The sequence below is a fragment of the Rattus norvegicus genome, chromosome 5 (assembly GCF_021556685.1).
Source record: "Rattus norvegicus strain SHRSP/BbbUtx chromosome 5, alternate assembly SHRSP_T2T, whole genome shotgun sequence".
Lineage (NCBI taxonomy): Eukaryota > Metazoa > Chordata > Mammalia > Rodentia > Muridae > Rattus > Rattus norvegicus.
The window spans coordinates 106,330,830-106,352,909 of record NC_141538.1 but is presented as its reverse complement, the minus strand read 5'-3'; the positions used below and the strand labels follow the sequence as shown (position 1 = coordinate 106,352,909).

Genomic DNA, 22,080 nt, shown 5'->3' with positions numbered 1-22,080 from the left:
ACCAAGACTTCTACTTTCAGCCAAGAGGAATTAGGGAGTCATTTTAATATCATGCCTAAATAACCAAAACAATCAGATAAAATATTATGAAACCATATTGTTCAAGGCATTGGATCTCAGGTTGAGAAGGACAGTGATTCCCAAGATTCAGGAAGCGAAGCAGGTATAGCTTAGTATTTCATTGTCTAATTTTCTTGAATGGGGTTCCTGGCTGTGGCTTTGTCAGTGGGAACTCTGAGGTGAGGAGACAAACCTGAGAATTCCAGTGGAAGTGGAAGCAGTTAGAGTTTCTCGGAAAAAAAAACCAGAAAGAAGAGAGCTATTGGGGGGGAGGGAGGGAGGGAGGGAGGGAGGGGAGAGAGAGAGAGAGAGAGAGAGAGAGAGAGAGAGAGAGAGAGAGAGCGCTAAGATAGTCTTGAAGCATATATATCAATGCATCAAAGTAAGGACACTGACTTAGCTTGGGAAAAGGACAACACAAAGAATTATGAACAGATTGTAGTCACGCAGGGCTGAAAAGAATGTCTTGTCCCACCAGCCAGAATTGAAGACATCATAATTCATGGAACACTGAGTATTTAGAAGGGCCTTCCCTTGTAGAAGGGTACAATGAACTCTAGGCCAAGCACGGCTTTGCTCCCACCTACCAAATTGTAAGACTCAAAAAGATCACACTGAGTTCAAGTAACTTAAGTGCTCCCAGAACAAAGCTTAAGTATATTTATAGGAATACAAAAATATCTCATACCCAACAAAGTAGAATCTGCAATGACTGGCATCTAGTCAAAATTACCAGACATGTAAAGAACCCAAAAATATAGCCCAACTGAAGTGAAAAATCTATCAATCAAAACACAGAATGGACATTAAAATAGTCAGTATAACTGTATTCCATATGTTCAGAAAGTTAAGTACTGAAAAAGGTCTTTAGCCTCATAAGACTTCACTGGTGAATGCTACCATGCATTTAAAGAAGAAATATAAATAGTAAATATTAATAATAAAATCAATCTCATATATTATTTTTTCCAGAAAATAGCATATAAGGGAATATTTCCAAACTCACTATATGAGGCCAGGATTAGAAGGATTTCCAAGCCAATCACAGACAGCACCTCATCTGCAAATACAGACTACCGTGTTTCATAAAATAGGTGTAAAAACTCTTAATTGATTGGTAAATCAATTACCAATCCATAAAATGAATGGCTATGACTAAGTGAAGTTTATGTTTGGATTAGTTTATCTCAGCTTGTTAATAAGGCCAAGGAAAGCTACATGATCATATCATGTGAGAAATAAAGGGAATTTGATCAAATTTGATGTCCATTTATGATAATAACTCTTGAAGTTTCTCTCTCTCTCTCTCTCTCTCTGTATGTGTGTGTGAGTGTGTATGTGTGTGAGTGTGTGTGAGTGTGTATGTGTGTGTGTGTGTGTGTGTGAGAGAGAGAGAGAGAAAGAGAGAGAGAGAGAGAGAGAGAGGAGTGAGTGAGCTCTTGTAAAAGATCTTCAGCTAATGTCATACTTGGTTGTGAGAAGTAGACTGCTTTCTCCTTAAGAATGGAGTAAGAATGGATGCCACTCATTTCCTAACCCTGCGTCAGGTCCTGGCCAAAAGAAGGACCCTAAAAATTGAAACTGAAGAAGAAAAATAATCTTTATCTGTAAACAAGATGATTATTTACATAGAAATTCCAGCATTTACCAAAACTCAAAGGGCTAGTAAATGAATTAAAATACATGGCAGACATATACCACATAACCAATCACTTTCGTATAAACTCTAATACATAGCTGGAGAGGTAAATTAAAAAAAAACCTAGTAGCATTTGTAATTGATGAAAAAATACAAAAGGCTTAAACCCCAAAGCCGAGGATATGTGTACTGGGAACTAGTAAAGACTGATGAAGACATTAAAAAAGACCTGATTAGCAGAGAAACACAAGGTTCTGACAGGTCAAATGACTTAATACACTAAAGTTGCCAAGAACTCTGCTCTAACCAAATCAATCCAAAGAACTCACCTACTTCTACTCAAAGTCCTGGGGACAACTTTTATAGATATGAACAAGAAGACTAAATTCACCTGGACAGGCAAAGAACCAGATAGGAGAGTCAAAATTACTTTTAAATGAAGAATAATTACAAGCTCTAAGGATCACGTTACCTTGTTTTGAGACTTACTGCAGAAGTACCACAATAAAGGCTGATGAGGCATCGTGGTGGTGTAGAGGCAGGTGGATTCATCATGCGGTGTGTGTGTGTGTGTGTGTGTGTGTGTGTGTGTGTGTGTGTGTGTGTGTGAGAGAGAGAGAGAGAGAGAGAGAGAGAGAGAGAGAGAGAGAGAGAAACAGTAATAATTAAAGAAGAAGAGGAGGTCATAAATTTGGTGTGGGAGAAGTTCGAAGGGAGAGTTGGTGGAATGGGAGTATAAATATAATACTCATGCATGAAATTCTCAAAAATTTTTAAAACTTTCAAAGGAAATGTAAAAAAGAGCATCATTCTGAGAAAAATTTTGTTTTAGTTTTACTTAGCAATTTACTCCTGTTGTATTTTATCTTTTTCATGTTTCTAAAAGTATTATTATGATTAAACATGGCTAGATGTGAAACCGAGCTTTCTAAGGCGAATGAAGTACGAAGTAGAAACCCTGAGTGATCAGAAGGGTATCGTGTCCTAATGCTAGTTTAATAGGACAGCTTCGTTCCTCTTCCTGTGGCACATGAAATCGTGGAACATTTCTCAATCGATGGCGTCCTAGAACCTTAGAAGGAGAGTCCATCTAGAACTAGACTTTTCTGGGCTATCCACAGCTACTGCCCAAGGCTTGATCTCCCCTGGCCAAGCTTCCTGCAGCAGCCTCCAGAGTATCTCCTACTTCCACAGTCATCCCAACTCCATGATCTGCTCCCAGACGTAGAGCGATCCTTTAATCCAAATCAAGCTCTTCTGCTCAAAGTTCCCCGTGGTTCCTTAATTCATTGAGACTAAGATCCAAACTTCTTTAACACTCCACATGCCCATGAGATTCTTCACCTCATTGCCTTCCTGCCTTCAAGCTTTCTCTGGGCTTTTGGAAACGTTTTCACTGTCCCCCACAGAATTTGTCACAAGTGTACATACTTTAAAACCACTGTATTTGTCTTTCTTTCAGCCTTGAAACTCTTCCCTGTCGTGATGCCAGATATCCGACTTTTGCATCATGACCCCCTTTCACATCTATCAAGCATCAAGTTTCTTACCAGTAAGTCCTTTTCTTACCAACCTTTTAAAAATTGCAATTCATCTCCAGCCCTGGCTGGCAGCTCACCCACATCCTGTGTTCTTCTCCTTCCTTGATTAATGTTTCCCTTCTCTCCAATGGTACCAAAAGACCCAGTGGGACCTATGCATTTTGTCTGTTTATCTGTCTGAGGGCTCATCACACGAGTATATAAGTCCCTCGGAGAAATGGGTTTCTGTCTGTTTTGCCCTTTGCTGTGTTTCCAGCACCCAGCACTGAGAACAGTTTCGCGGTGTGTAGCCAGTGTCTTATCAATGCCCGCTGTTGAATGAATGGCTAGGCATCTTTGAGGGGATCGTGAGTACAGCATGAAGCAGCCATGTACGAGGCACAACTTTTGTTACCACTTTTCTTCTTTATACTCAGAAGGTCCTATGTTTTATTATAAACATACTTCATCTCAATTTTTTTTTTGAGCCAGAATGAAGGCCCAGGAATATCTCAATCCACAGGCATTATAAATCAGCACGAGTCATAGTCTGAGAGTCCTTTGAATTAGGAGCTTCATTTTATCTCGATATTAAATTAGCTTATCTGACCCTTGCCACTCAAGGAGTGTGGCAAAAGCCCTTATGAATGTCCTTGTGGTTTCAAAGCCTACAGCTACATTAGAAAGTTCTGCAGACCAGATGCAAATTCATCGCAGACTGGCTGGATCAGGTCTAAGGGTCTAAGAAGATACATATTACCACACTTGTCAAAAAGACTTGTGTGCCTTTACTTTTCAAAATGAGTCTTTCCATTTCAAGAAACAAAAGCGAGGTAGTTAGCAAATTCTTTTTTCTCGTTGTTCTAAAGAAGCCAAGAATTGAGTAGGAGAAGGAGGCTTGACCGTTATCACTGGAGTCTTTTCCTGTGTAAAAGGAAGGGGAAAGTATGGCGTCTCTTGATAAAATGGTGGCTCCCCCTCACTCAGCAGCAGCCATTTGATAAGTTACTCCTATTTTTCTTGTTTTGTTCTGGCACTTTCTGCAATAGTCTTTCTCCACTCTTCTGTTTTGCCTTTGTTCCCTTGAGTTTTGATAACATAAGAAAAAAAAAACTTGGATATAAATTTAGAAAGAAAATGAGTTCAGTGTGGGGAACCCGAGTGCTAGGAGTTGGAAGGGAGCATGTGGCTGGCTTATGGCTTCTTTTGGCAAGACATGGGGAGAGACCTGGCAGCACTCCTCCTGAGCCTTAGGGGCGGAGCCTGCTCACCTGGCCAGCATACTGCCTGTTGAGCAGCTAATCACCCTTGCTTGTGGGCTGCCTTGAAGTCTGTAAGTACAGGGAGGGAGACTCTTCTGGGGTGGACTCGTTCAGCATCTGCTATGGATTGTGGTGAGGGGCATGCACATGCCGCGCTTTATTGATATAAATCATTTTGTCATGAGACATCGTCAGGGCTAAGGTAAACGAATCAATTGCATTTTGTCATTACGTATAATCATCAGGTTGTGTATTAATATAATTTACCCACTGTCAGTGTTGAATGGAGTCCCTTTCGCTGAATTATACATTTGCAGAACTGGGGATGACATAAGGCTCCCAACTTACCTCAGTTTGTTCTTTTAGAGCTTTTCTCCCTTTTCCACAGGGAATCATGGCCTGGGAACAGTGGCGGGGTGCGTGTGTGCGTGTGTGCGTGTGCATGTGTGCATGTGTGCATGCGTGTGTGTGTGTGTGTGTGTGTGTGTGTGTGTGACCAACTGTCCCCAGTAGGAGGACAAGAGGAATACCTACAAGAATACTGTTCTGGCTCTACTGTGCTATCAGGCTTTCATAGTAACCAGAGAGTATTTGTAGCACACATGCCTAATTTTTGTGCTTACTGGCAAGTGCTGCATTCCCAGATTGTGGGCACTGATTCAATTATGTAAGCGATAATTAGAAAGATTTTAATTCTTCAGCATTCCTCAGAGAATTCCATTAAGAGTGACCTTTTAAATGCATTTTTAAAATAAAAAAAAATGTAGCCAACCCGAATTTCAGAGACTTAAAAAAGAGTTCTGCCTCTATCCAGTTCTGGTTTCCATCTTCTGACTTCCTTAGTTCTTCAACATATAAAAGATGCTCTGAGCACATGTGAGCAACATATAGGACCAAAGAAAATGCTTTCCTGCATGTGCTATATCAATGTCGGAGTCATACCACCCTTTATTTTAGCTGCCAGATATTTTAGAAGTTTTACTTCTAAAAGAGTCTCATTTTCCCATGCCTCCAGGGTAGTCAAAACGTGGTGAGTGTCCTAAGTGGACATCTCTAATGCTTCACATGCTCAACTGTCCCTGGCCATTCTCCCTGCCTCTTTTCCCAATTGGCCCCTTCCCTCTGTCAAGGTGCCTTTTCAGGGCTTCACAGAATAGTTCCCGAGTGCTTTCCGAAACAGCTTCATCTATTCTCCTCTTGACACACAGGCCCATTTACAGACATACATCGGCTGCACATCACTTGTTTCCCTCTAACTAGTCAACAGAGAACAAAACCACACTCAAAATTTTACTCTCACTTCCCAGGCTTGGGGAGACATATGAAAATTGATATTGGAAAATGACATTCTGAAGGGTAGTAGATAATGAAAACATTAGGCCAGGGTCAACATGGCTCTAAAACTCCATGCCCTTAAGTAGAAGGACCATGCTTCTTTCTGTGCAGTGGTCTTCACAGAGGAAACTATGATAATTAATCACATGCAACTCCATGCTTTCAGATGCCATGGCGTTTATGACTTCTATTCTCACAAGACTCAACCTGGAAGGTATCCTTGGTCTTCTGAGCAGATCTACCCATCTGTTTTATTCAACTCCAGAATTAGTAAGTAGCATGACAGGACAGAAGAGGAATGGGTAAGTGTTTAGGTACTGGGATCAGACTCTGGACCCAAATATTAGCTCTTTGTGTGACACCATAATGTCCTACTATCTGGGAATGTCTCATTCATGTCCTCTATACCATGACAACTAAAACTACCTTGCTAACTAGGTTTCTATACAGACTATGTGAGGTGCTAGTGTGGAGTTCAAAGCACATTCACATACAGGAAGTATTTGTTGTTTATTGATATAAGGAAGATCAGGACACAAACATCATTAAATGGCTTCACAAAACTTTGGCCCATTAATTCCGAAAGAACCTATTGTCAGCACTGACAGCAGGCAAGCCACCTTGTACATGAGGGCCCTGTGATTCTGCAGTAGTAGGGGTGAATTTGTACTGATTTTTCTTAATCTCCCTGTGATAATTTTACCAGTCATCTCAGACTGCAGGAGTTAAGATGCAGTCTGCACCTCCACTGAGCAGAAAAGCTCATGCATCTTTAGACACATATCTAATTTGTCCCTACTGTGCCCCAGAAGAAAAAAGTTTCTCCTTCAGGTCGCAACTGGTGGCCCAATTTGTCCCACATGAGTCCACAAAGCAGGAATGGATTCACTTAAATTTTCAGATTCTTCTCTGTTTTGGTAGATGTTTTATTCAACAGGTGCATAGGGGAACCACTGCTAGGTAAGGGTTAAGGAACAAGTCAACAAGTACAGGACTGCCCATCTCTGTAGTGTCTTACATTTACTTGCAGAGAGCTGAGATTTATACTGCCCTCGGACCAGCCGGCAGGTCGAGCCATCTCCACTGCAGACTCCACAGTTATCTTTCTTGACGGTGCTTCCCAGCTGGTGATCACAGCCAACGATCTAGCAGGAAAGAGAAATAGATAATTCGGTGAGGCGCCTCCCAGTCAGGGATCTCTGGTAAGGCCAATGGCTATGAAGGATGAGCACACCCCTTGTCTCTGAGAGACATAAGCTGTACCTCATTTCCAAGGGACAGAGGTAACAGAATTTGAAACAAGCTAAGAGGGAAATATATATTAGGGGTAAAAATATCTTTAGAGTTCAAGTATATAAGGCAGAAGATTATAGAAGACAGAGAATGGGGACCGGAAGAATGGCGAGAAAGTAAAAATAGATTCTAAACTTCTGATGTTCTAGAACCTTAATGAAAATGTACTTCTCAGTGTTAATATTGATGTCTCTCTAAAATTATAAAATACGTAGCTGTGAAGACCCACATCTGGAAAGACGTTATCAATAATCTCCAAGCTCTGAATGCTACCTAGAACACAAACTGCATAAGAATTTTGTACATTAGATTCATTAATATGTTTTAAGAAATCAGAAGAGTAATTCAACTGCAGTTAATATTTCCTTAATGCTGTGATATTAGCTTTTTTTCCCCAGTAACACTAATACAGTTGTGTGTGTGTGTGTGTGTGTGTGTGTGTGTGTGTGTGTGTGTGTGTGCGGGCACACGCACGTGCACATGCACAAGCATGCATATGTCTGTAGTGAAGGTATGGCTCTATCTGGCTTTTTCCTGTATAAAGCAAAACAAACATATCATTAACTTTCAAAATTGTCACTCAAGATATCTCTATTTTATAGTTGAAACTGTGTGTTATACCCAAGTCTACTTGGATGACAGGCAGCCATTTTCTTTTTTCTTTTTTTTTTTTTTTTTTTTTTGCTTCTAGCATATTTCTTTTTTTTTCCTTCTTTTTTTTTTATTAACTTGAGTATTTCTTTTTTTTTAACCAAACATCCTTAATCTAGTTTTTTTTAAATATGGTAATCTTACTATTCTTTTTTTCTTTTTTTGTTTTTTTTTTTTTGTGATTTTATCCTTTTTTTTTTTTTATTAACTTGAGTATTTCTTATATACATTTCAATTGTTATTCCCTTTCCCGGTTTCCGGGCAAACATCGCCCTCCCCCCTCCCCTTCCTTATGGGTGTTCCCCTCCCAACCCTCCCCCCATTGCCGCCCTCCCCCCATAGTCTAGTTCACTGGGGGTTCAGTCTTAGCAGGACCCAGGGCTTCCCCTTCCACTGGTGCTCTTACTAGGATATTCATTGCTACCTATGGGGTCAGAGTCCAGGGTCAGTCCATGTATAGTATTTAGGTAGTGGCTTAGTCCCTGGAAGCTCTGGTTGCTTGACATTGTTGTACTTTTGGGGTCTCGAGCCCCTTCAAGCTCTTCCAGTTCTTTCTCTGATTCCTTCAATGGGGGACCTATTCTCAGTTCAGTGGTTTGCTGCTGGCATTCGCCTCTGTATTTGCTGTATTCTGGCTGTGTCTCTCAGGAGCGATCTACATCCGGCTCCTGTCGGTCTGCACTTCTTTGCTTCATCCATCTTGTCCAATTGGGTGGCTGTATATGTATGGGCCACCTGTGGGGCAGGCTCTGAATGGGTGTTCCTTCAGTCTCTGTTTTAATCTTTGCCTCTCCCTTCCCTGCCAAGGGTATTCTTTTTCCTCATTTAAAGAAGGAGTGAAGCATTCACATTTTGATCATCCGTCTTGAGTTTCGTTTGTTCTAAGGATCTAGGGTAATTCAAGCATTTGGGCTAATAGCCACTTATCAATGAGTGCATACCATGTATGTCTTTCTGTGATTGGGTTAGCTCACTCTGGATGATATTTTCCAGTTCCAACCATTTGCCTACGAATTTCATAAACTCGTTGTTTTTGATAGCTGAGTAATATTCCATTGTGTAGATGTACCACATTTTCTGTATCCATTCCTCTGTTGAAGGGCATCTGGGTTCTTTCCATTTTCTGGCTATTATAAATAAGGCTGCGATGAACATAGTGGAGCACGTGTCTCTTTTATATGTTGAGGCATCTTTTGGGTATATGCCCAAGAGAGGTATAGCTGGATCCTCAGGCAGTTCAATGTCCAATTTTCTGAGGAACCTCCAGACTGATTTCCAGAATGGTTTTACCAGTCTGCAATCCCACCAACAATGGAGGAGTGTTCCTCTTTCTCCACATCCTTGCCAGCATCTGCTGTCACCTGAGTTTTTGATCTTAGCCATTCTCACTGGTGTGAGGTGAAATCTCAGCGTTGTTTTGATTTGCATTTCCCTTATGACTAAAGATGTTGAACATTTCTTTAGGTGTTTCTCAGCCATTCGGCATTCCTCAGCTGTGAATTCTTTGTTTAGCTCTGAACCCCATTTTTTAATAGGGTTATTTGTTTCTCTGCGGTCTAACTTCTTGAGTTCTTTGTATATTTTGGATATAAGGCCTCTATCTGTTGTAGGATTGGTAAAGATCTTTTCCCAATCTGTTGGTTGCCGTTTTGTCCTAACCACAGTGTCCTTTGCCTTACAGAAGCTTTGCAGTTTTATGAGATCCCATTTGTCAATTCTTGATCTTAGAGCGTAAGCCATTGGTGTTTTGTTTAGGAAATTTTTTCCAGTGCCCATGTGTTCCAGATGCTTCCCTAGTTTTTCTTCTATTAGTTTGAGTGTGTCTGGTTTGATGTGGAGGTCCTTGATCCACTTGGACTTAAGCTTTGTACAGGGTGATAAGCATGGATCGATCTGCATTCTTCTACATGTTGACCTCCAGTTGAACCAGCACCATTTGCTGAAAATGCTATCTTTTTTCCATTGGATGGTTTTGGCTCCTTTGTCAAAAATCAAGTGACCATAGGTGTGTGGGTTCATTTCTGGGTCTTCAATTCTATTCCATTGGTCTATCTGTCTGTCTCTGTACCAATACCATGCAGTTTTTATCACTATTGCTCTGTAATACTGCTTGAGTTCAGGGATAGTGATTCCCCCTGAAGTCCTTTTATTGTTGAGGATAGCTTTAGCTATCCTGGGTTTTTTGTTATTCCAGATGAATTTGCAAATTGTTCTGTCTAACTCTTTGAAGAATTGGATTGGTATTTTGATGGGGATTGCATTGAATCTGTAGATTGCTTTTGGTAAAATGGCCATTTTTACTATATTAATCCTGCCAATCCATGAGCATGGGAGATCTTTCCATCTTCTGAGGTCTTCTTCAATTTCCTTCTTCAGTGTCTTGAAGTTCTTATTGTACAGATCTTTTACTTGCTTGGTTAAAGTCACACCGAGGTACTTTATATTATTTGGGTCTATTATGAAGGGTGTCATTTCCCTAATTTCTTTCTCGGCTTGTTTCTCTTTTGTATAGAGGAAGGCAACTGATTTATTTGAGTTAATTTTATACCCAGCCACTTTGCTGAAGTTGTCTATCAGCTTTAGTAGTTCTCTGGTGGAACGTTTGGGATCACTTAAATATACTATCATATCATCTGCAAATAGTGATATTTTGACTTCTTCTTTTCCGATCTGTATCCCCTTGACCTCCTTTTGTTGTCTGATTGCTCTGGCTAGAACTTCAAGAACTATATTGAATAAGTAGGGAGAGAGTGGGCAGCCTTGTCTAGTCCCTGATTTTAGTGGGATTGCTTCAAGTTTCTCTCCATTTAGTTTAATGTTAGCAACTGGTTTGCTGTATATGGCTTTTACTATGTTCAGGTATGGGCCTTGAATTCCTATTCTTTCCAGGACTTTTATCATGAAGGGGTGTTGAATTTTGTCAAATGCTTTCTCAGCGTCCAATGAAATGATCATGTGGTTTTGTTCTTTCAGTTTGTTTATATAATGGATCACGTTGATGCTTTTCCGTATATTAAACCATCCCTGCATGCCTGGGATGAAGCCTACTTGGTCATGGTGGATGATTGTTTTGATGTGCTCTTGGATTCGGTTTGCCAGAATTTTGTTGAGTATTTTTGCGTCGATATTCATAAGGGAAATTGGTCTGAAGTTCTCTTTCTTTGTTGGGTCTTTGTGTGGTTTAGGTATAAGAGTAATTGTGGCTTCATAGAAGGTATTCGGTAGTGATCCATCTGTTTCAATTTTGTGGAATAGTTTGGATAATATTGGTATGAGGTCTTCTATGAAGGTTTGATAGAATTCTGCACTAAACCCGTCTGGACCTGGGCTCTTTTTGGTTGGGAGACCTTTAATGACTGCTTCTATTTCCTTAGGAGTTATGGGGTTGTTTAACTGGTTTATCTGTTCCTGATTTAACTTCGGTACCTGGTATCTGTCTAGGAAATTGTCCATTTCCTGAAGATTTTCAAGTTTTGTTGAATATAGGTCTTTATAGTAAGATCTGATGATTTTTTGAATTTTCTCTGAATCTGTTGTTATGTCTCCCTTTTCATTTCTGATTTTGTTAATTTGGACACACTCTCTGTGTCCTCTCGTTAGTCTGGCTAAGGGTTTATCTATCTTGTTGATTTTCTCAAAGAACCAACTTTTGGTTCTGTTGATTCTTTCTATGGTCCTTTTTGTTTCTACTTGGTTGATTTCAGCTCTGAGTTTGATTATTTCCTGCCTTCTACTCCTCCTGGGTGTATTTGCTTCTTTTTGTTCTAGAGCTTTTAGGTGTGCTGTCAAGCTGCTGACATATGCTCTTTCCTGTTTCTTTCTGCAGGCACTCAGCGCTATGAGTTTTCCTCTTAGCACAGCTTTCATTGTGTCCCATAAGTTTGGGTATGTTGTACCTTCATTTTCGTTAAATTCTAAAAAGTTTTTAATTTCTTTCTTTATTTCTTCCTTGACCAGTTTATCATTGAGTAGAGCATTATTCAATTTCCAAGTATATGTGGGCATTCTTCCTTGATTGTTATTGAAGACAGCCATTTTCTAAATAAACGCATCAAAACATTCATGGTTGGTCAAAATCAAGGTTACTGGAACCATAAACCTTACCAAGTAGACAGGTGAGCTTCTTTGTATCATGTTTTCTCTCTTCTGTTTAAGTTAGAAAAAAAGCCAGATCCATATTGCACACGGTTGTATACCTTGGAATTTTATATTCACCCAATACCAAAGCCTTGACATGTTCCCAAATGATTTCATTTATTGTTTTTGAAGAAATAAAGTAAGAAATAGAGTGACATTTCAAGAGGTTCAGCACCAGACATTACAAACCCTTTGATTGGTGTCTGTGGAACTGTAGAAGAGTTCTTGTCAAAATTTGTAGATGGGCTTCTACATGAATACCAAGTGTTTATTCACTCCTGGACTTTAAGAACATGGTGAAATGGAGGGGAACAAAAATATTCATAGGAGGGGATAGGGAGGCAAAGTTTAGAGCAGAGACTGAAGGAATGGCCATTCAGAGCCTGCCCCACATGTGGCCCATATATATATACAGCCACCAAAACTAGATAAGATGGATGAAGCTAAGAAGTGCATGTGACAGGAACCAGATATAGATTCTCTCCTGAGAGACACAGCCAGAACATGTCGATTACAGAGGTGAATGCAGCATAACACTGAACTGAGAACGGAACCCCCATTGGAGGAATTAGAGGAAGGATTGAAAGAGCTGAAGGGGCTTGCAAGTCCATAAGAGCAACAATGTCAACCAATCAGAGCTTCCAGAGATTAAACCACTACCCAAAAACTATACGTGGACTGACCCATGGCTCCAGCTGCGTATGTAGCAAAGGATGGCCTTGCTGGGCACCAGTGGAAGGAGAAGCCCTTGGTCCTGCCCAGGTTGGACCCCCAGTATAGGGGATTGTCGGGGGGTGGTGGTAAGAGGGGATGAATGGCGAGGGGAACAGCCTTATAGAAGGGGAGAGGGTGGGGTTAGGGGGCTTATGGACAGGAAACTGGGAAAGGGAATAACATTTAAAATGTAAATAAGAAATACTCAATAAAAAATAACCATTTAAATAATGTTTTCTCGAGGGCCTACTAAGGGCCAGGTGCTAAATTAGGGGCACAGTTCAGTGTTAAAGTTAAACATGTATGGGCCCACCTGCAGGAGACTTACAGTCTAGCTGGGAGGAAGATGATGTCTAAATCATTATGAGCCATAAAAGTAAGAAGACAATTGTGAGAACACCCACAAATACAGACACGCAGTACTCTGAGAGCTGACAACATAGTGACTTTGATGAGAGAAGCCAGAGAGGATCTGACTGAGGAGGAATCTTCTTAGCTTAAAAAGGGATAGAGTAGTAGAGTTAGCACTGCAGGGGTACACGTGTCTACAGGGTACATGTGTCTACAGGGTACACGTGGCTGGAGGGGTACACGTGGCTGCAGGGGTACACGTGAGTGCAGGGGTACATGTGGCTGCAGGGGTACACAAGGCTGAAGGGGGGGTACACATGGCTATATTTATACCATATTCTTTAGAAGTGCTACATTAGACACTAATTAGAACGAAGAGGTGAAAATGGTCACAAAATTAGATTCTTTAGTGAAACTGGCTCACAGGAATGCATGGCAACCTAAGTCACCCCACTCCAGGGTCACAGGCTCAGGGCTCTGTTGCTCGGGTGAAAAAAGACAGGTTTATGTTCATAGGATTTTCATCCATATAGTAGGACAGACAAGATGGGCAGTGGGCATGAGAATCTGTGCCCACATCTTGAGCATCAAACTGGATTCCCTTCTTAAACTGTAGAACTTTCAGGTTTCTTAAAAGGTTTAAGTTTCTCTGGAAAAATTTTAATGGGTATTCATGTCTCTAATGCACTAGAGGAGATAATCATAAAAATCCTTCCATAATCCTAAAGACTTCTTATGACTCCAAAACCATGTTTAGAAAAGAGGAATTTAGCTTTCTTAGATCCAAAGGGACAGTCATATTAGGGATTGCTAAATATGAGGTGACATTCCTTCTGAGTAACTTGGCCAGAGCCTAACTCAGTGCTCTCAGGGTAGGTTTGGAGACCCTAGGATATGAACCGAGCCAATTCTGAATGCAGTTTAATGTCAGCGCTTAAACACAGACCTCTCTGACACAATTGCCTTTTATTTTTTAACTTTTCTTTTTCTTTGTGTCAATTCCCTTTTAAAATGCCAAAATATTCTAACTCAATTATTTCTAAAATGTGGAATATTTTATCATCAGATAAAACATTCTTATTTTGTTCCCAGTAGAAAATTGTTTGCAATTCAATCAGGATGATCACTCCTGACATATTTTAATCTGTTGATTATGAATAACTATTAGAATAATTGGAATTTAAACTCTTACTTTCAGATCTATTATTAACAGAAAAGAAAGTAACCAGGAATGCAGAAATGGTCTGAAATGGTAAGTATGATGCCAGCACTTGATGTTACTTTGAGCATTTTATATTTTATGGAACTCTCTCAATCAACCCCTTTACTTGGTGGATTCCTACTGATCCTTCAAACTCTAAATTAAGAATCCTTTGTGCAAAGAAAGACTTTTTCCAGAATCTGGAGTTAACTTCTCTATATCTCTATGCTTTTTCACCCTTTTCTTCATAGATAGCAGGCTAAGGGTCACACCTAGAATGGCTCAAGATTTTCTCTATAACACAGGCTCTAATTTTACTGGGGTGGTAATATTTTAAGTTAAAAAAGGCATTTCTCTTTGACCATATATCTACATTATAATTGTTGAAATATAAATGGCAATATAATGTGTCCTGGGCAGACGAATGAATCTGATTTAACTTAGGAAAGGGCCCGTACCACCCTCTGCCTGCCTTCCTATCTGATGGCCCCTACCTTAAAAAGGAGACAACCTTGAGAATTAAAAGACCATGCTAAGGACGGAGCAGCACAGAGAACAGAACTAGTTCCTGTACCACACTGGGGCTGATTATATCTTAGCTTCTTCTTCTTTTTGCAAGAGAACGTGTCTCTATTAGTTTAGGTCACTATTATTTTGGAATTTCTTTTACACACACCCAACTCAGATGGTTACAGAACTGATATGGGGCTTGATTGATGAACATATCTGCCTGGATACCAAACTGTGGTCCCCGCCTCAACACCCAGAAAATAAATTTCCCAGACACCAGAGGTTATCAAATAAAAGGCCCATTGAATTGCTAGTGGGGCCCTACAGGGCCCACCTCAGTCATTACAGCCAGTTGCCATTGTTCTTGCCTATCCTATGGAACATAATGGTTAAGATCCTATTGCCAAAGGCACCACATGCTGGAGTCATGGACACATTAAGTTTGTACTGACCTGGGAGTATCATTCCCATTGCCTAGCTTTCATAGTGCTGGAAGAGTCTATGCATGCTACTGGGAGGGAGAAAAGTCTCCAGTAATATTACCCAGAAGTGAATACTGCAAGCTACAATAATAACCACTCTGGCAAGATATGCCCACTGGCACAATGGTGGCACGGATGTTATTGGAGTAATCAGCCATTTTTGATTGGATTTAAAGCTCACTCCACGAGCGGTGTGTGTGTGTGTGTGTGTGTGTGTGTGTGTGTGTGTGTGTACCTGTGTCTAAAAATAAAAAGGACATGGCACAAAGGACGAGAAGCCACATTTAAACCTCTGTCCTGATACACGAAGAGGAATTACTGTAGAGGGCAACTTATTAGAGACTATTTCCCAAGTGCACCTACACTCATTATTAATATGTCATAGAAGGATATGTTCAGGTCACTGAGTTCCAGATCCACCCCATTCTGGACAAGATGCTAAAGTGAGATAATGTCCACTCATCATTCTGGCAACTGCGGGAAATCTTCTGGATAAGGACGGAAATCGAGCTGAGTATTTTGGTCATATGTAGCTTTTTCATATTCTGCTACTACATACCAGATGGAGCAGGGGTCTAGCCTCATCCCCATCAGAATGATTGCACAATATGGCTAAGATTACCAAATGCTTATTTCAAGCGCTATGAAGAATAAGACATGCTAAAAACGATGTGCAGACAAGCAAAATATCACCAATAAAATCCCGAGACTGACTAGTATTAATAACAGTCTTTTGGATGTTTACATACAGTTAATAGACCACCACGCTTGACTTTAACATTTTAGACACATGATGTTTTGTGTGCACTCTGACCTAAAAATCCATGCACACAGACATACGACCCCTTTCTTTCTTTCTGACGAGAAAATATGAATACAATACTGCCGATGCTCCTTCTTTTCTCAATACTTGCTAAAGTCAGTAGGGAAGGGGCTCCTTAAACAAAAACTGCTACCAAGTCAGCAATCCCAGTTGGCTCACCGACTTTCAACACATTTTTGCAGATTTTAGGCAGCAGGACTTCAGTGCATGCTGAAAGGTCTTTCTTCCTTCACTTTCCACAGCTGATAGCAACAGACTAGGTGAAACACAAGACTGGAATTCCCTAGGTGCTATAATACGTAAAAACATCTTGACTAGAAGTCACGGAAGAAAACCAAACAGTCATTTTTATGTAATCCCTAAGCAGATGCTATACCCTAGATAAATGATCTGAGGTGGTTCATGCTGGCCCTGTTTCAAATGGCTCCCCATAAAGACCTCAACTGCAAACATCAAATACTGGTCCAATGATGTCAAGCTTTTCGTGATCCAACCCATGAGGTAAGACACTGTTAAACCCTTCTATTTTCAGCACCGGGGAAGACAAATATGGAACACAAAAGTGCAAATCTGATCAGAGCACCTCTGAATTATTTAATCCAGACAGAATTATATGGGAGACAGCATGCTCTTACATATATTATACCTCATTTCTTAATTATGCTTAGAAGTAGGGGGGGTATAAAACACCCAATCAGATTCTTCAAAGATTAAGATCTTTGCAATAAGATGTATAGCACATATTTCTGATGTAATATATAATGAAAAAAAAGTTAAAACCGGTACATAAAGCCAAAAGAAAAACCCAGGTTGGGAAGACTAAGTCCAGACATGAGGGGGCTATGCGTGTTGTGTACCACGAACTTACATAGCTTTGCTGCATGGTAAGTAGGGTTACGTGCTGTGTCTGTATTTGAGCTTTTCAGAGTAGAAGAAAGGAGAGCAAGTGTGTAAAAGAAGAAACCTATTGGATTGTTTTAAAATGGGATGTGTTCGTTCTAGTAGGCATAACTAGTGTCTGTGTAATGGATGGATTAAAAAAATACAGGTTCAGGAAAACCTCAAAGGACCCAAATGCCAGATGCATATTTTCCCAAGAACCTCTAATGAAGCATAACGGTTAGAGAATATTGGATACAAGGCATTTTAAGAAACACAAACAAGTCATCTAGGTGCAAAGCGCTGGAACTGTCCGCCCTAATCCCAGGGTGAACACCGGGACACTTGGGGCCAGGCAAAAAGATGGCACGCGTGCAGCTACTTCCCCGCCCAGACCCATAGCAGACATCGCTGAGCAACTGCAGCATTCTTTGCCACCGAGCTTTCTCGTGGCCCTGGATACTTGCAGCCATTATGCTCTAGGCACCAAATCCAATCGTCTATGGTTGTTATATGAGAAGACTAAACCAATTTACCATTCCAGAGCCAGCGAAATGAACTGGCTGCCTCTCTTTTCAATTCTCCACAAGTCTTATTTTTCCACAAGTCTTATTTTTCCACAAGTATTATTTTTTTATATTTGAAAGATTTTGAGCACAGATTATAACACTGATGCTGAGAAGATAACTTCCCCACATCGAATAGCCGGAAAGCAACAACCTCAAGATTCTGTCTTGCAGACTGCCGTGAACCGCACAGAGGTATACTGTGAAATATTTATACGGCAATGATAATGACTAGGTTGAAAATTCTCATGTGAATCACCATGACCCGAGCAAAATCCAGGCACAGGGGTGAAGGGATGAAGGAATGGTTTCATGTGCACTTTGTGACTTGGAAGTACATTTGGGAAATGAATGAGGTGTTGCCCCCAATCTAAACCTGTGTCCCAGCAGCAGCAGCAACAGGAACAATACACACACACACACACACACACACACACCACATACCACACACACACACACACACACACCACACACCACACACATACACACACACACCCCCCACACACATGCACACACACATACCACACACACACACACACACGCACACACACACACCACACCACACACACACATATAGACACACACACACTCCCTGTCTTACAGTTTCCTATGGGCACTAAGTGTTTTTGAGTGTGTGTGGGGCTTCTAACTAAAGTTTCCAGTGTGAAAAAACAAGGATCCCCATAATTCACAAAGGTACCCACAGTGGCCTGTGAACTGTTTACTATTTTCATAACCATAATGGAAATATGATTATCTGCAATAAAACCATATGGTAACCCAAACACTAACTACCTCAATTATACAAATGAGCCGAATGATGGTCTTTGCTCTATGCATTTATTAATTGCAAACTCTGGTCTTTAAGTCATAAAATTGGAAAACAATTACCTAGAACATGCAGTGTTATGTGTTGATGGAAACTTCTAAAATACAGAGTCCACATAGAAAAAAATAATACAGGACACTTTTGTATTAAAACCACTCATGTAGACCTTTGTTGTGCAGATATCCTTGGGAGAAGTGACACATGAAGCTGTTGATTATACCCAAATTAAACCACATCTAGTGAATCTAAGTGTTATGCTGGCTGATATGGTGCTATGGAGAAATCTGATAGACTTAGGCATGGTCTCCATCAAGGGTGTGCAGGATGTTTGTGACCATTTTCTAGAAACAAGTGAGAGCAGAAGGGAAGTAAGATCATGAAGACTGAAGGTAAAAGGGGCCCAGACAAAGAGAAAGGCTTGGGTAAAATGAACTAGCATTTGCCAAACAGTCCCCATACTTAGGTAATTATGTCTTCTTACATCATTTCTTCAATAATCCTGAAAACTAACTAAACTCATGGCCATATTAAAAAAAAATCTTAGTTTCTTCTGAAAGGTTACAAAGTACTTCCTGAGATCACATTCCTAGGACATGGTATTGTCACAGCTAAAGTACAGGAAGAGTAACAAATATCACTGCAGGGCAGTCCCTCCAGACTATGACATAGCCTGTCAGGGAGATCAGAATTACAAGAGACGGGAGGAAAGAGGATGCTCATGGTTCTATCAATCACACTGTGTGGCCCAGAGCAATACTTGTCTGCAACTCTGAGGTAGCCAGGATCCAGTACACAAACACACAGATACAGATACAGATACAGATACAGGCACAGACACAGACACAGACACAGACACAGACACAGACACACACACCACACACACACACACACACACACACACACACACACACACATATACACTAGCAGGAGATGCTGTAGGAGGTCAAGTGTAGCTCTCCCACATTCTAATATATAACTAGATAATATAAGTTTATGTGAAAATATTCACTCCCTTTTCTGAAGACAGAATTTTTCCAGAAGAATCCTCCCTACACATGGTACTCTGTCCTCTGGAGCGTGCCACTCAGTTATAAAGTGTCTTCCCATGCATCCACCAACACCTGAGTCCCCTTCTGACTCCATCTCTCTCTAACTCACGTTCCTCATAGTTTTTCAAACAAACACAATGTATCCTCCTCTTAGGACAGCCCCAGATGTTGGCTGTGGCTAGAATGCTCTTTCCTAGACATTTTTACAGTGCTCTTCTTGTCTCTTTAAGTATGTGCTTGAGAAAACATCCGCTGTGTCAATAAGACCTCAGCAGATGAGATATATCTCTTTCCAGTCTCAAGTCCTTTGGTCTAGATTGCTTGTCTTATTTCAAAGAACTAATTTCATATAATACAATAAACAGTATTTCCTTTTTATCTTCTAGAATGTAACACCACAGGGACAGAGGCAGTTATCTTATTCACTGTCCTCTGAGAATAGTGTCAGCACACAGATAATAAGTATTGTAAGAACAAATGAATTCAGTTTATAAGCAGTGACACAGAAGACAGGGATACATTGTGAATTCAAAGAATTTCCCTCTTTTCCCCAAACTACTACAATACCATAGCCATCACAATTTATATCCTATCCTATTAATTCTAAAGAAGGAAGAATGATGGGGAGAAACATCTTTTAACACAGCACTGTAGGAGAACGTAACCCTCACTTCTCACATTTCTTCCTTATCTCTGGCCCATTACTCAGTATTCCAGAACTGTCTTAGGGTAAGGATGCTCACTTCTCCCAAGGGCAGGTCCCTCTGACCTCTTTCCCTAGGCTTGGTTTCTTGGCTTTGTGTCTTTGCTCTGGCATTCCCGAAATTTACATCTGGAGATTCATCCTAAGGTTGCTCTTTGACTTGATTCTTGGCTCTTCCTCATGGACTTGCACTTGGGTAACTCCTCACCTGACTTTGTGTGGGCTACATGGCCATAGTTCTTCCACCTGCAGTCTATCTGCTCCCACCTCCCCAGAGGAATGGGACCTTGACAACCTTCACGTTTAAATTCTACAGCCTGGTTTACAGGAATGAGAATTTTCACCCCATGCTGGTGGTTTTGCATATTGGGGGTAATCCTGTTCTCTGTATAATAAACCCAGTAGGATGCTCACTACACATTCTAGAGAACACAGGCCACCCACATTGGTTCTATTGGTCTTACTTCGTATGTGTTCATGTGTGTCAACAGTGACATGTGTGCATGTGCATGTGGAGGTTTGAGGCTCATGTTGGGTATCTTCTTCAATCATTTCTTGCCCATATTTGACCTTTCTTTTTGGAGAGAGTGTGAGTCTTTCCATTGCTCTAGAGCTTACTAATTGACTAGCTAGTAAGCACCAGCTCTTCCTGTTCCTGTGACATGTCTAGCTTTTTGTGTTATGGTTGGGAATTGAACTCAGCTCCTAATGCAAGCATTTTCCATAAACTGTGTTATATCCTCAGCTCCCAAATTTTTATCTTTTTATGTTACCAAGGCTAGCATTATGAGATACCAAGAAGAGGAATTAATTTTTTCAGGTTGAAAAAATTTTAAAGAACTTATCCTGCTCTGCCTTTCTGGGGATCAGGAATCTTACATCCCAATGATGGTTGAAAAAATATTCTGGAAGGGAAAAAGCATACGAGGAGGTCTGATTTCCAGCATGTATTCACTCTCAGGTGCTCCCGATCTGATTTATATTTCTCCTTCCTTGTTTATTCCAGGGTTCAGGCCACATTCTTGTGTAAATTTATTGCTAAACACATCTGGATTTTTTCCTTTGCATATTGTTTTTAGTAAAATTTGTTTATCTAGTAGTCTCCAGCAGAGAGCTTAAGAATTACTCTAGTATAGACACCGGTGCTTACAGATACTAGAATTCATTCTCTGCAGATGGCCAGGGACCTTTCTTTAACAGGCTGTCTTCTCTCTTCCCTGCTTCCAAAATTAGGGTGTCTGGAGAATGCGAAACAAAATTATACAAAGACCTGACCTCTGGCCTTGCTTCTGTCTCTCAGACTGTGAAGTACCCAAGAGGGAGCGTGTTGGATTTGGCCCCACTTCACATGGCATTAACTGTAATTCTTTGTGAATTGTGGTGACATCATGGTATACTTTGACATCACTGCTCAGACTCCCTTCTGCTGCTGGGCATACAGCACATAGTTTTTGTTCAAACACAGGAGCCCTTTGTTGAGAAGAAAGGATAGCAGCTGGTCTTCTGCTTTGGTAGAATGTGCCTGTTCAATAAGCTACCACAGAGCAGCCATTCTGCTGTCAGGGCTGGCCCTTGCTTACATATGTAGCTCTGGATAATTTTATTGACATTTTGATCGAAAGAGTTCAAGATTCTGGATATGGGTCATAATTCAACAAAATTTCTTCTCTCATTAAAATTTTCATTTAAGAGTCAGTAATTATCTGAAGTTAGACAGGTGTGCAGTTTATGTGTCAAGGCTGGAGAAGACAAAAAAAAAAGGTGAGGAGATGCAATGGTAACCTAAGTATCCTGCTAGCCTGTCTCAGATCCCTAGGGGAAGAGGTTTCCCCTAACTCTTTGCTATCAGTTTTGGGCTTCCTCACCTCCCTAGACATTACTTTTTATCACTTTCAAGCTTCTTGGATGAAATTATGTGTATTGTTCTTAACATCTGTCAAACTCATGCCTGATGGATAGACTTGAATGATCTCAACTACAGGCCACTCATCTCTCTATGACCATTTCTATCCATAAGAACTGAATCTCTTTTAGGTAAACACCAAAGAAAATTGGCCAAAACCAGAGTTTATCTCA

General features: G+C 40.6%; 1 protein-coding gene across 5 annotated transcripts in view; it reads right to left on the bottom strand.

Annotated features, from left to right (window-relative positions):
• Positions 1–22,080, bottom strand: part of Adamtsl1 (ADAMTS-like 1) — a 398,736-nt gene that overhangs the window by 240,507 nt on the left and 136,149 nt on the right. For all 5 annotated transcript variants that reach the window (XM_087549776.1, XM_087549775.1, XM_087549777.1 and 2 more), the window contains 1 exon segment: positions 6,835–6,961. In XM_087549776.1, coding sequence (XP_087405902.1) covers positions 6,835–6,961 — 127 coding nt within the window.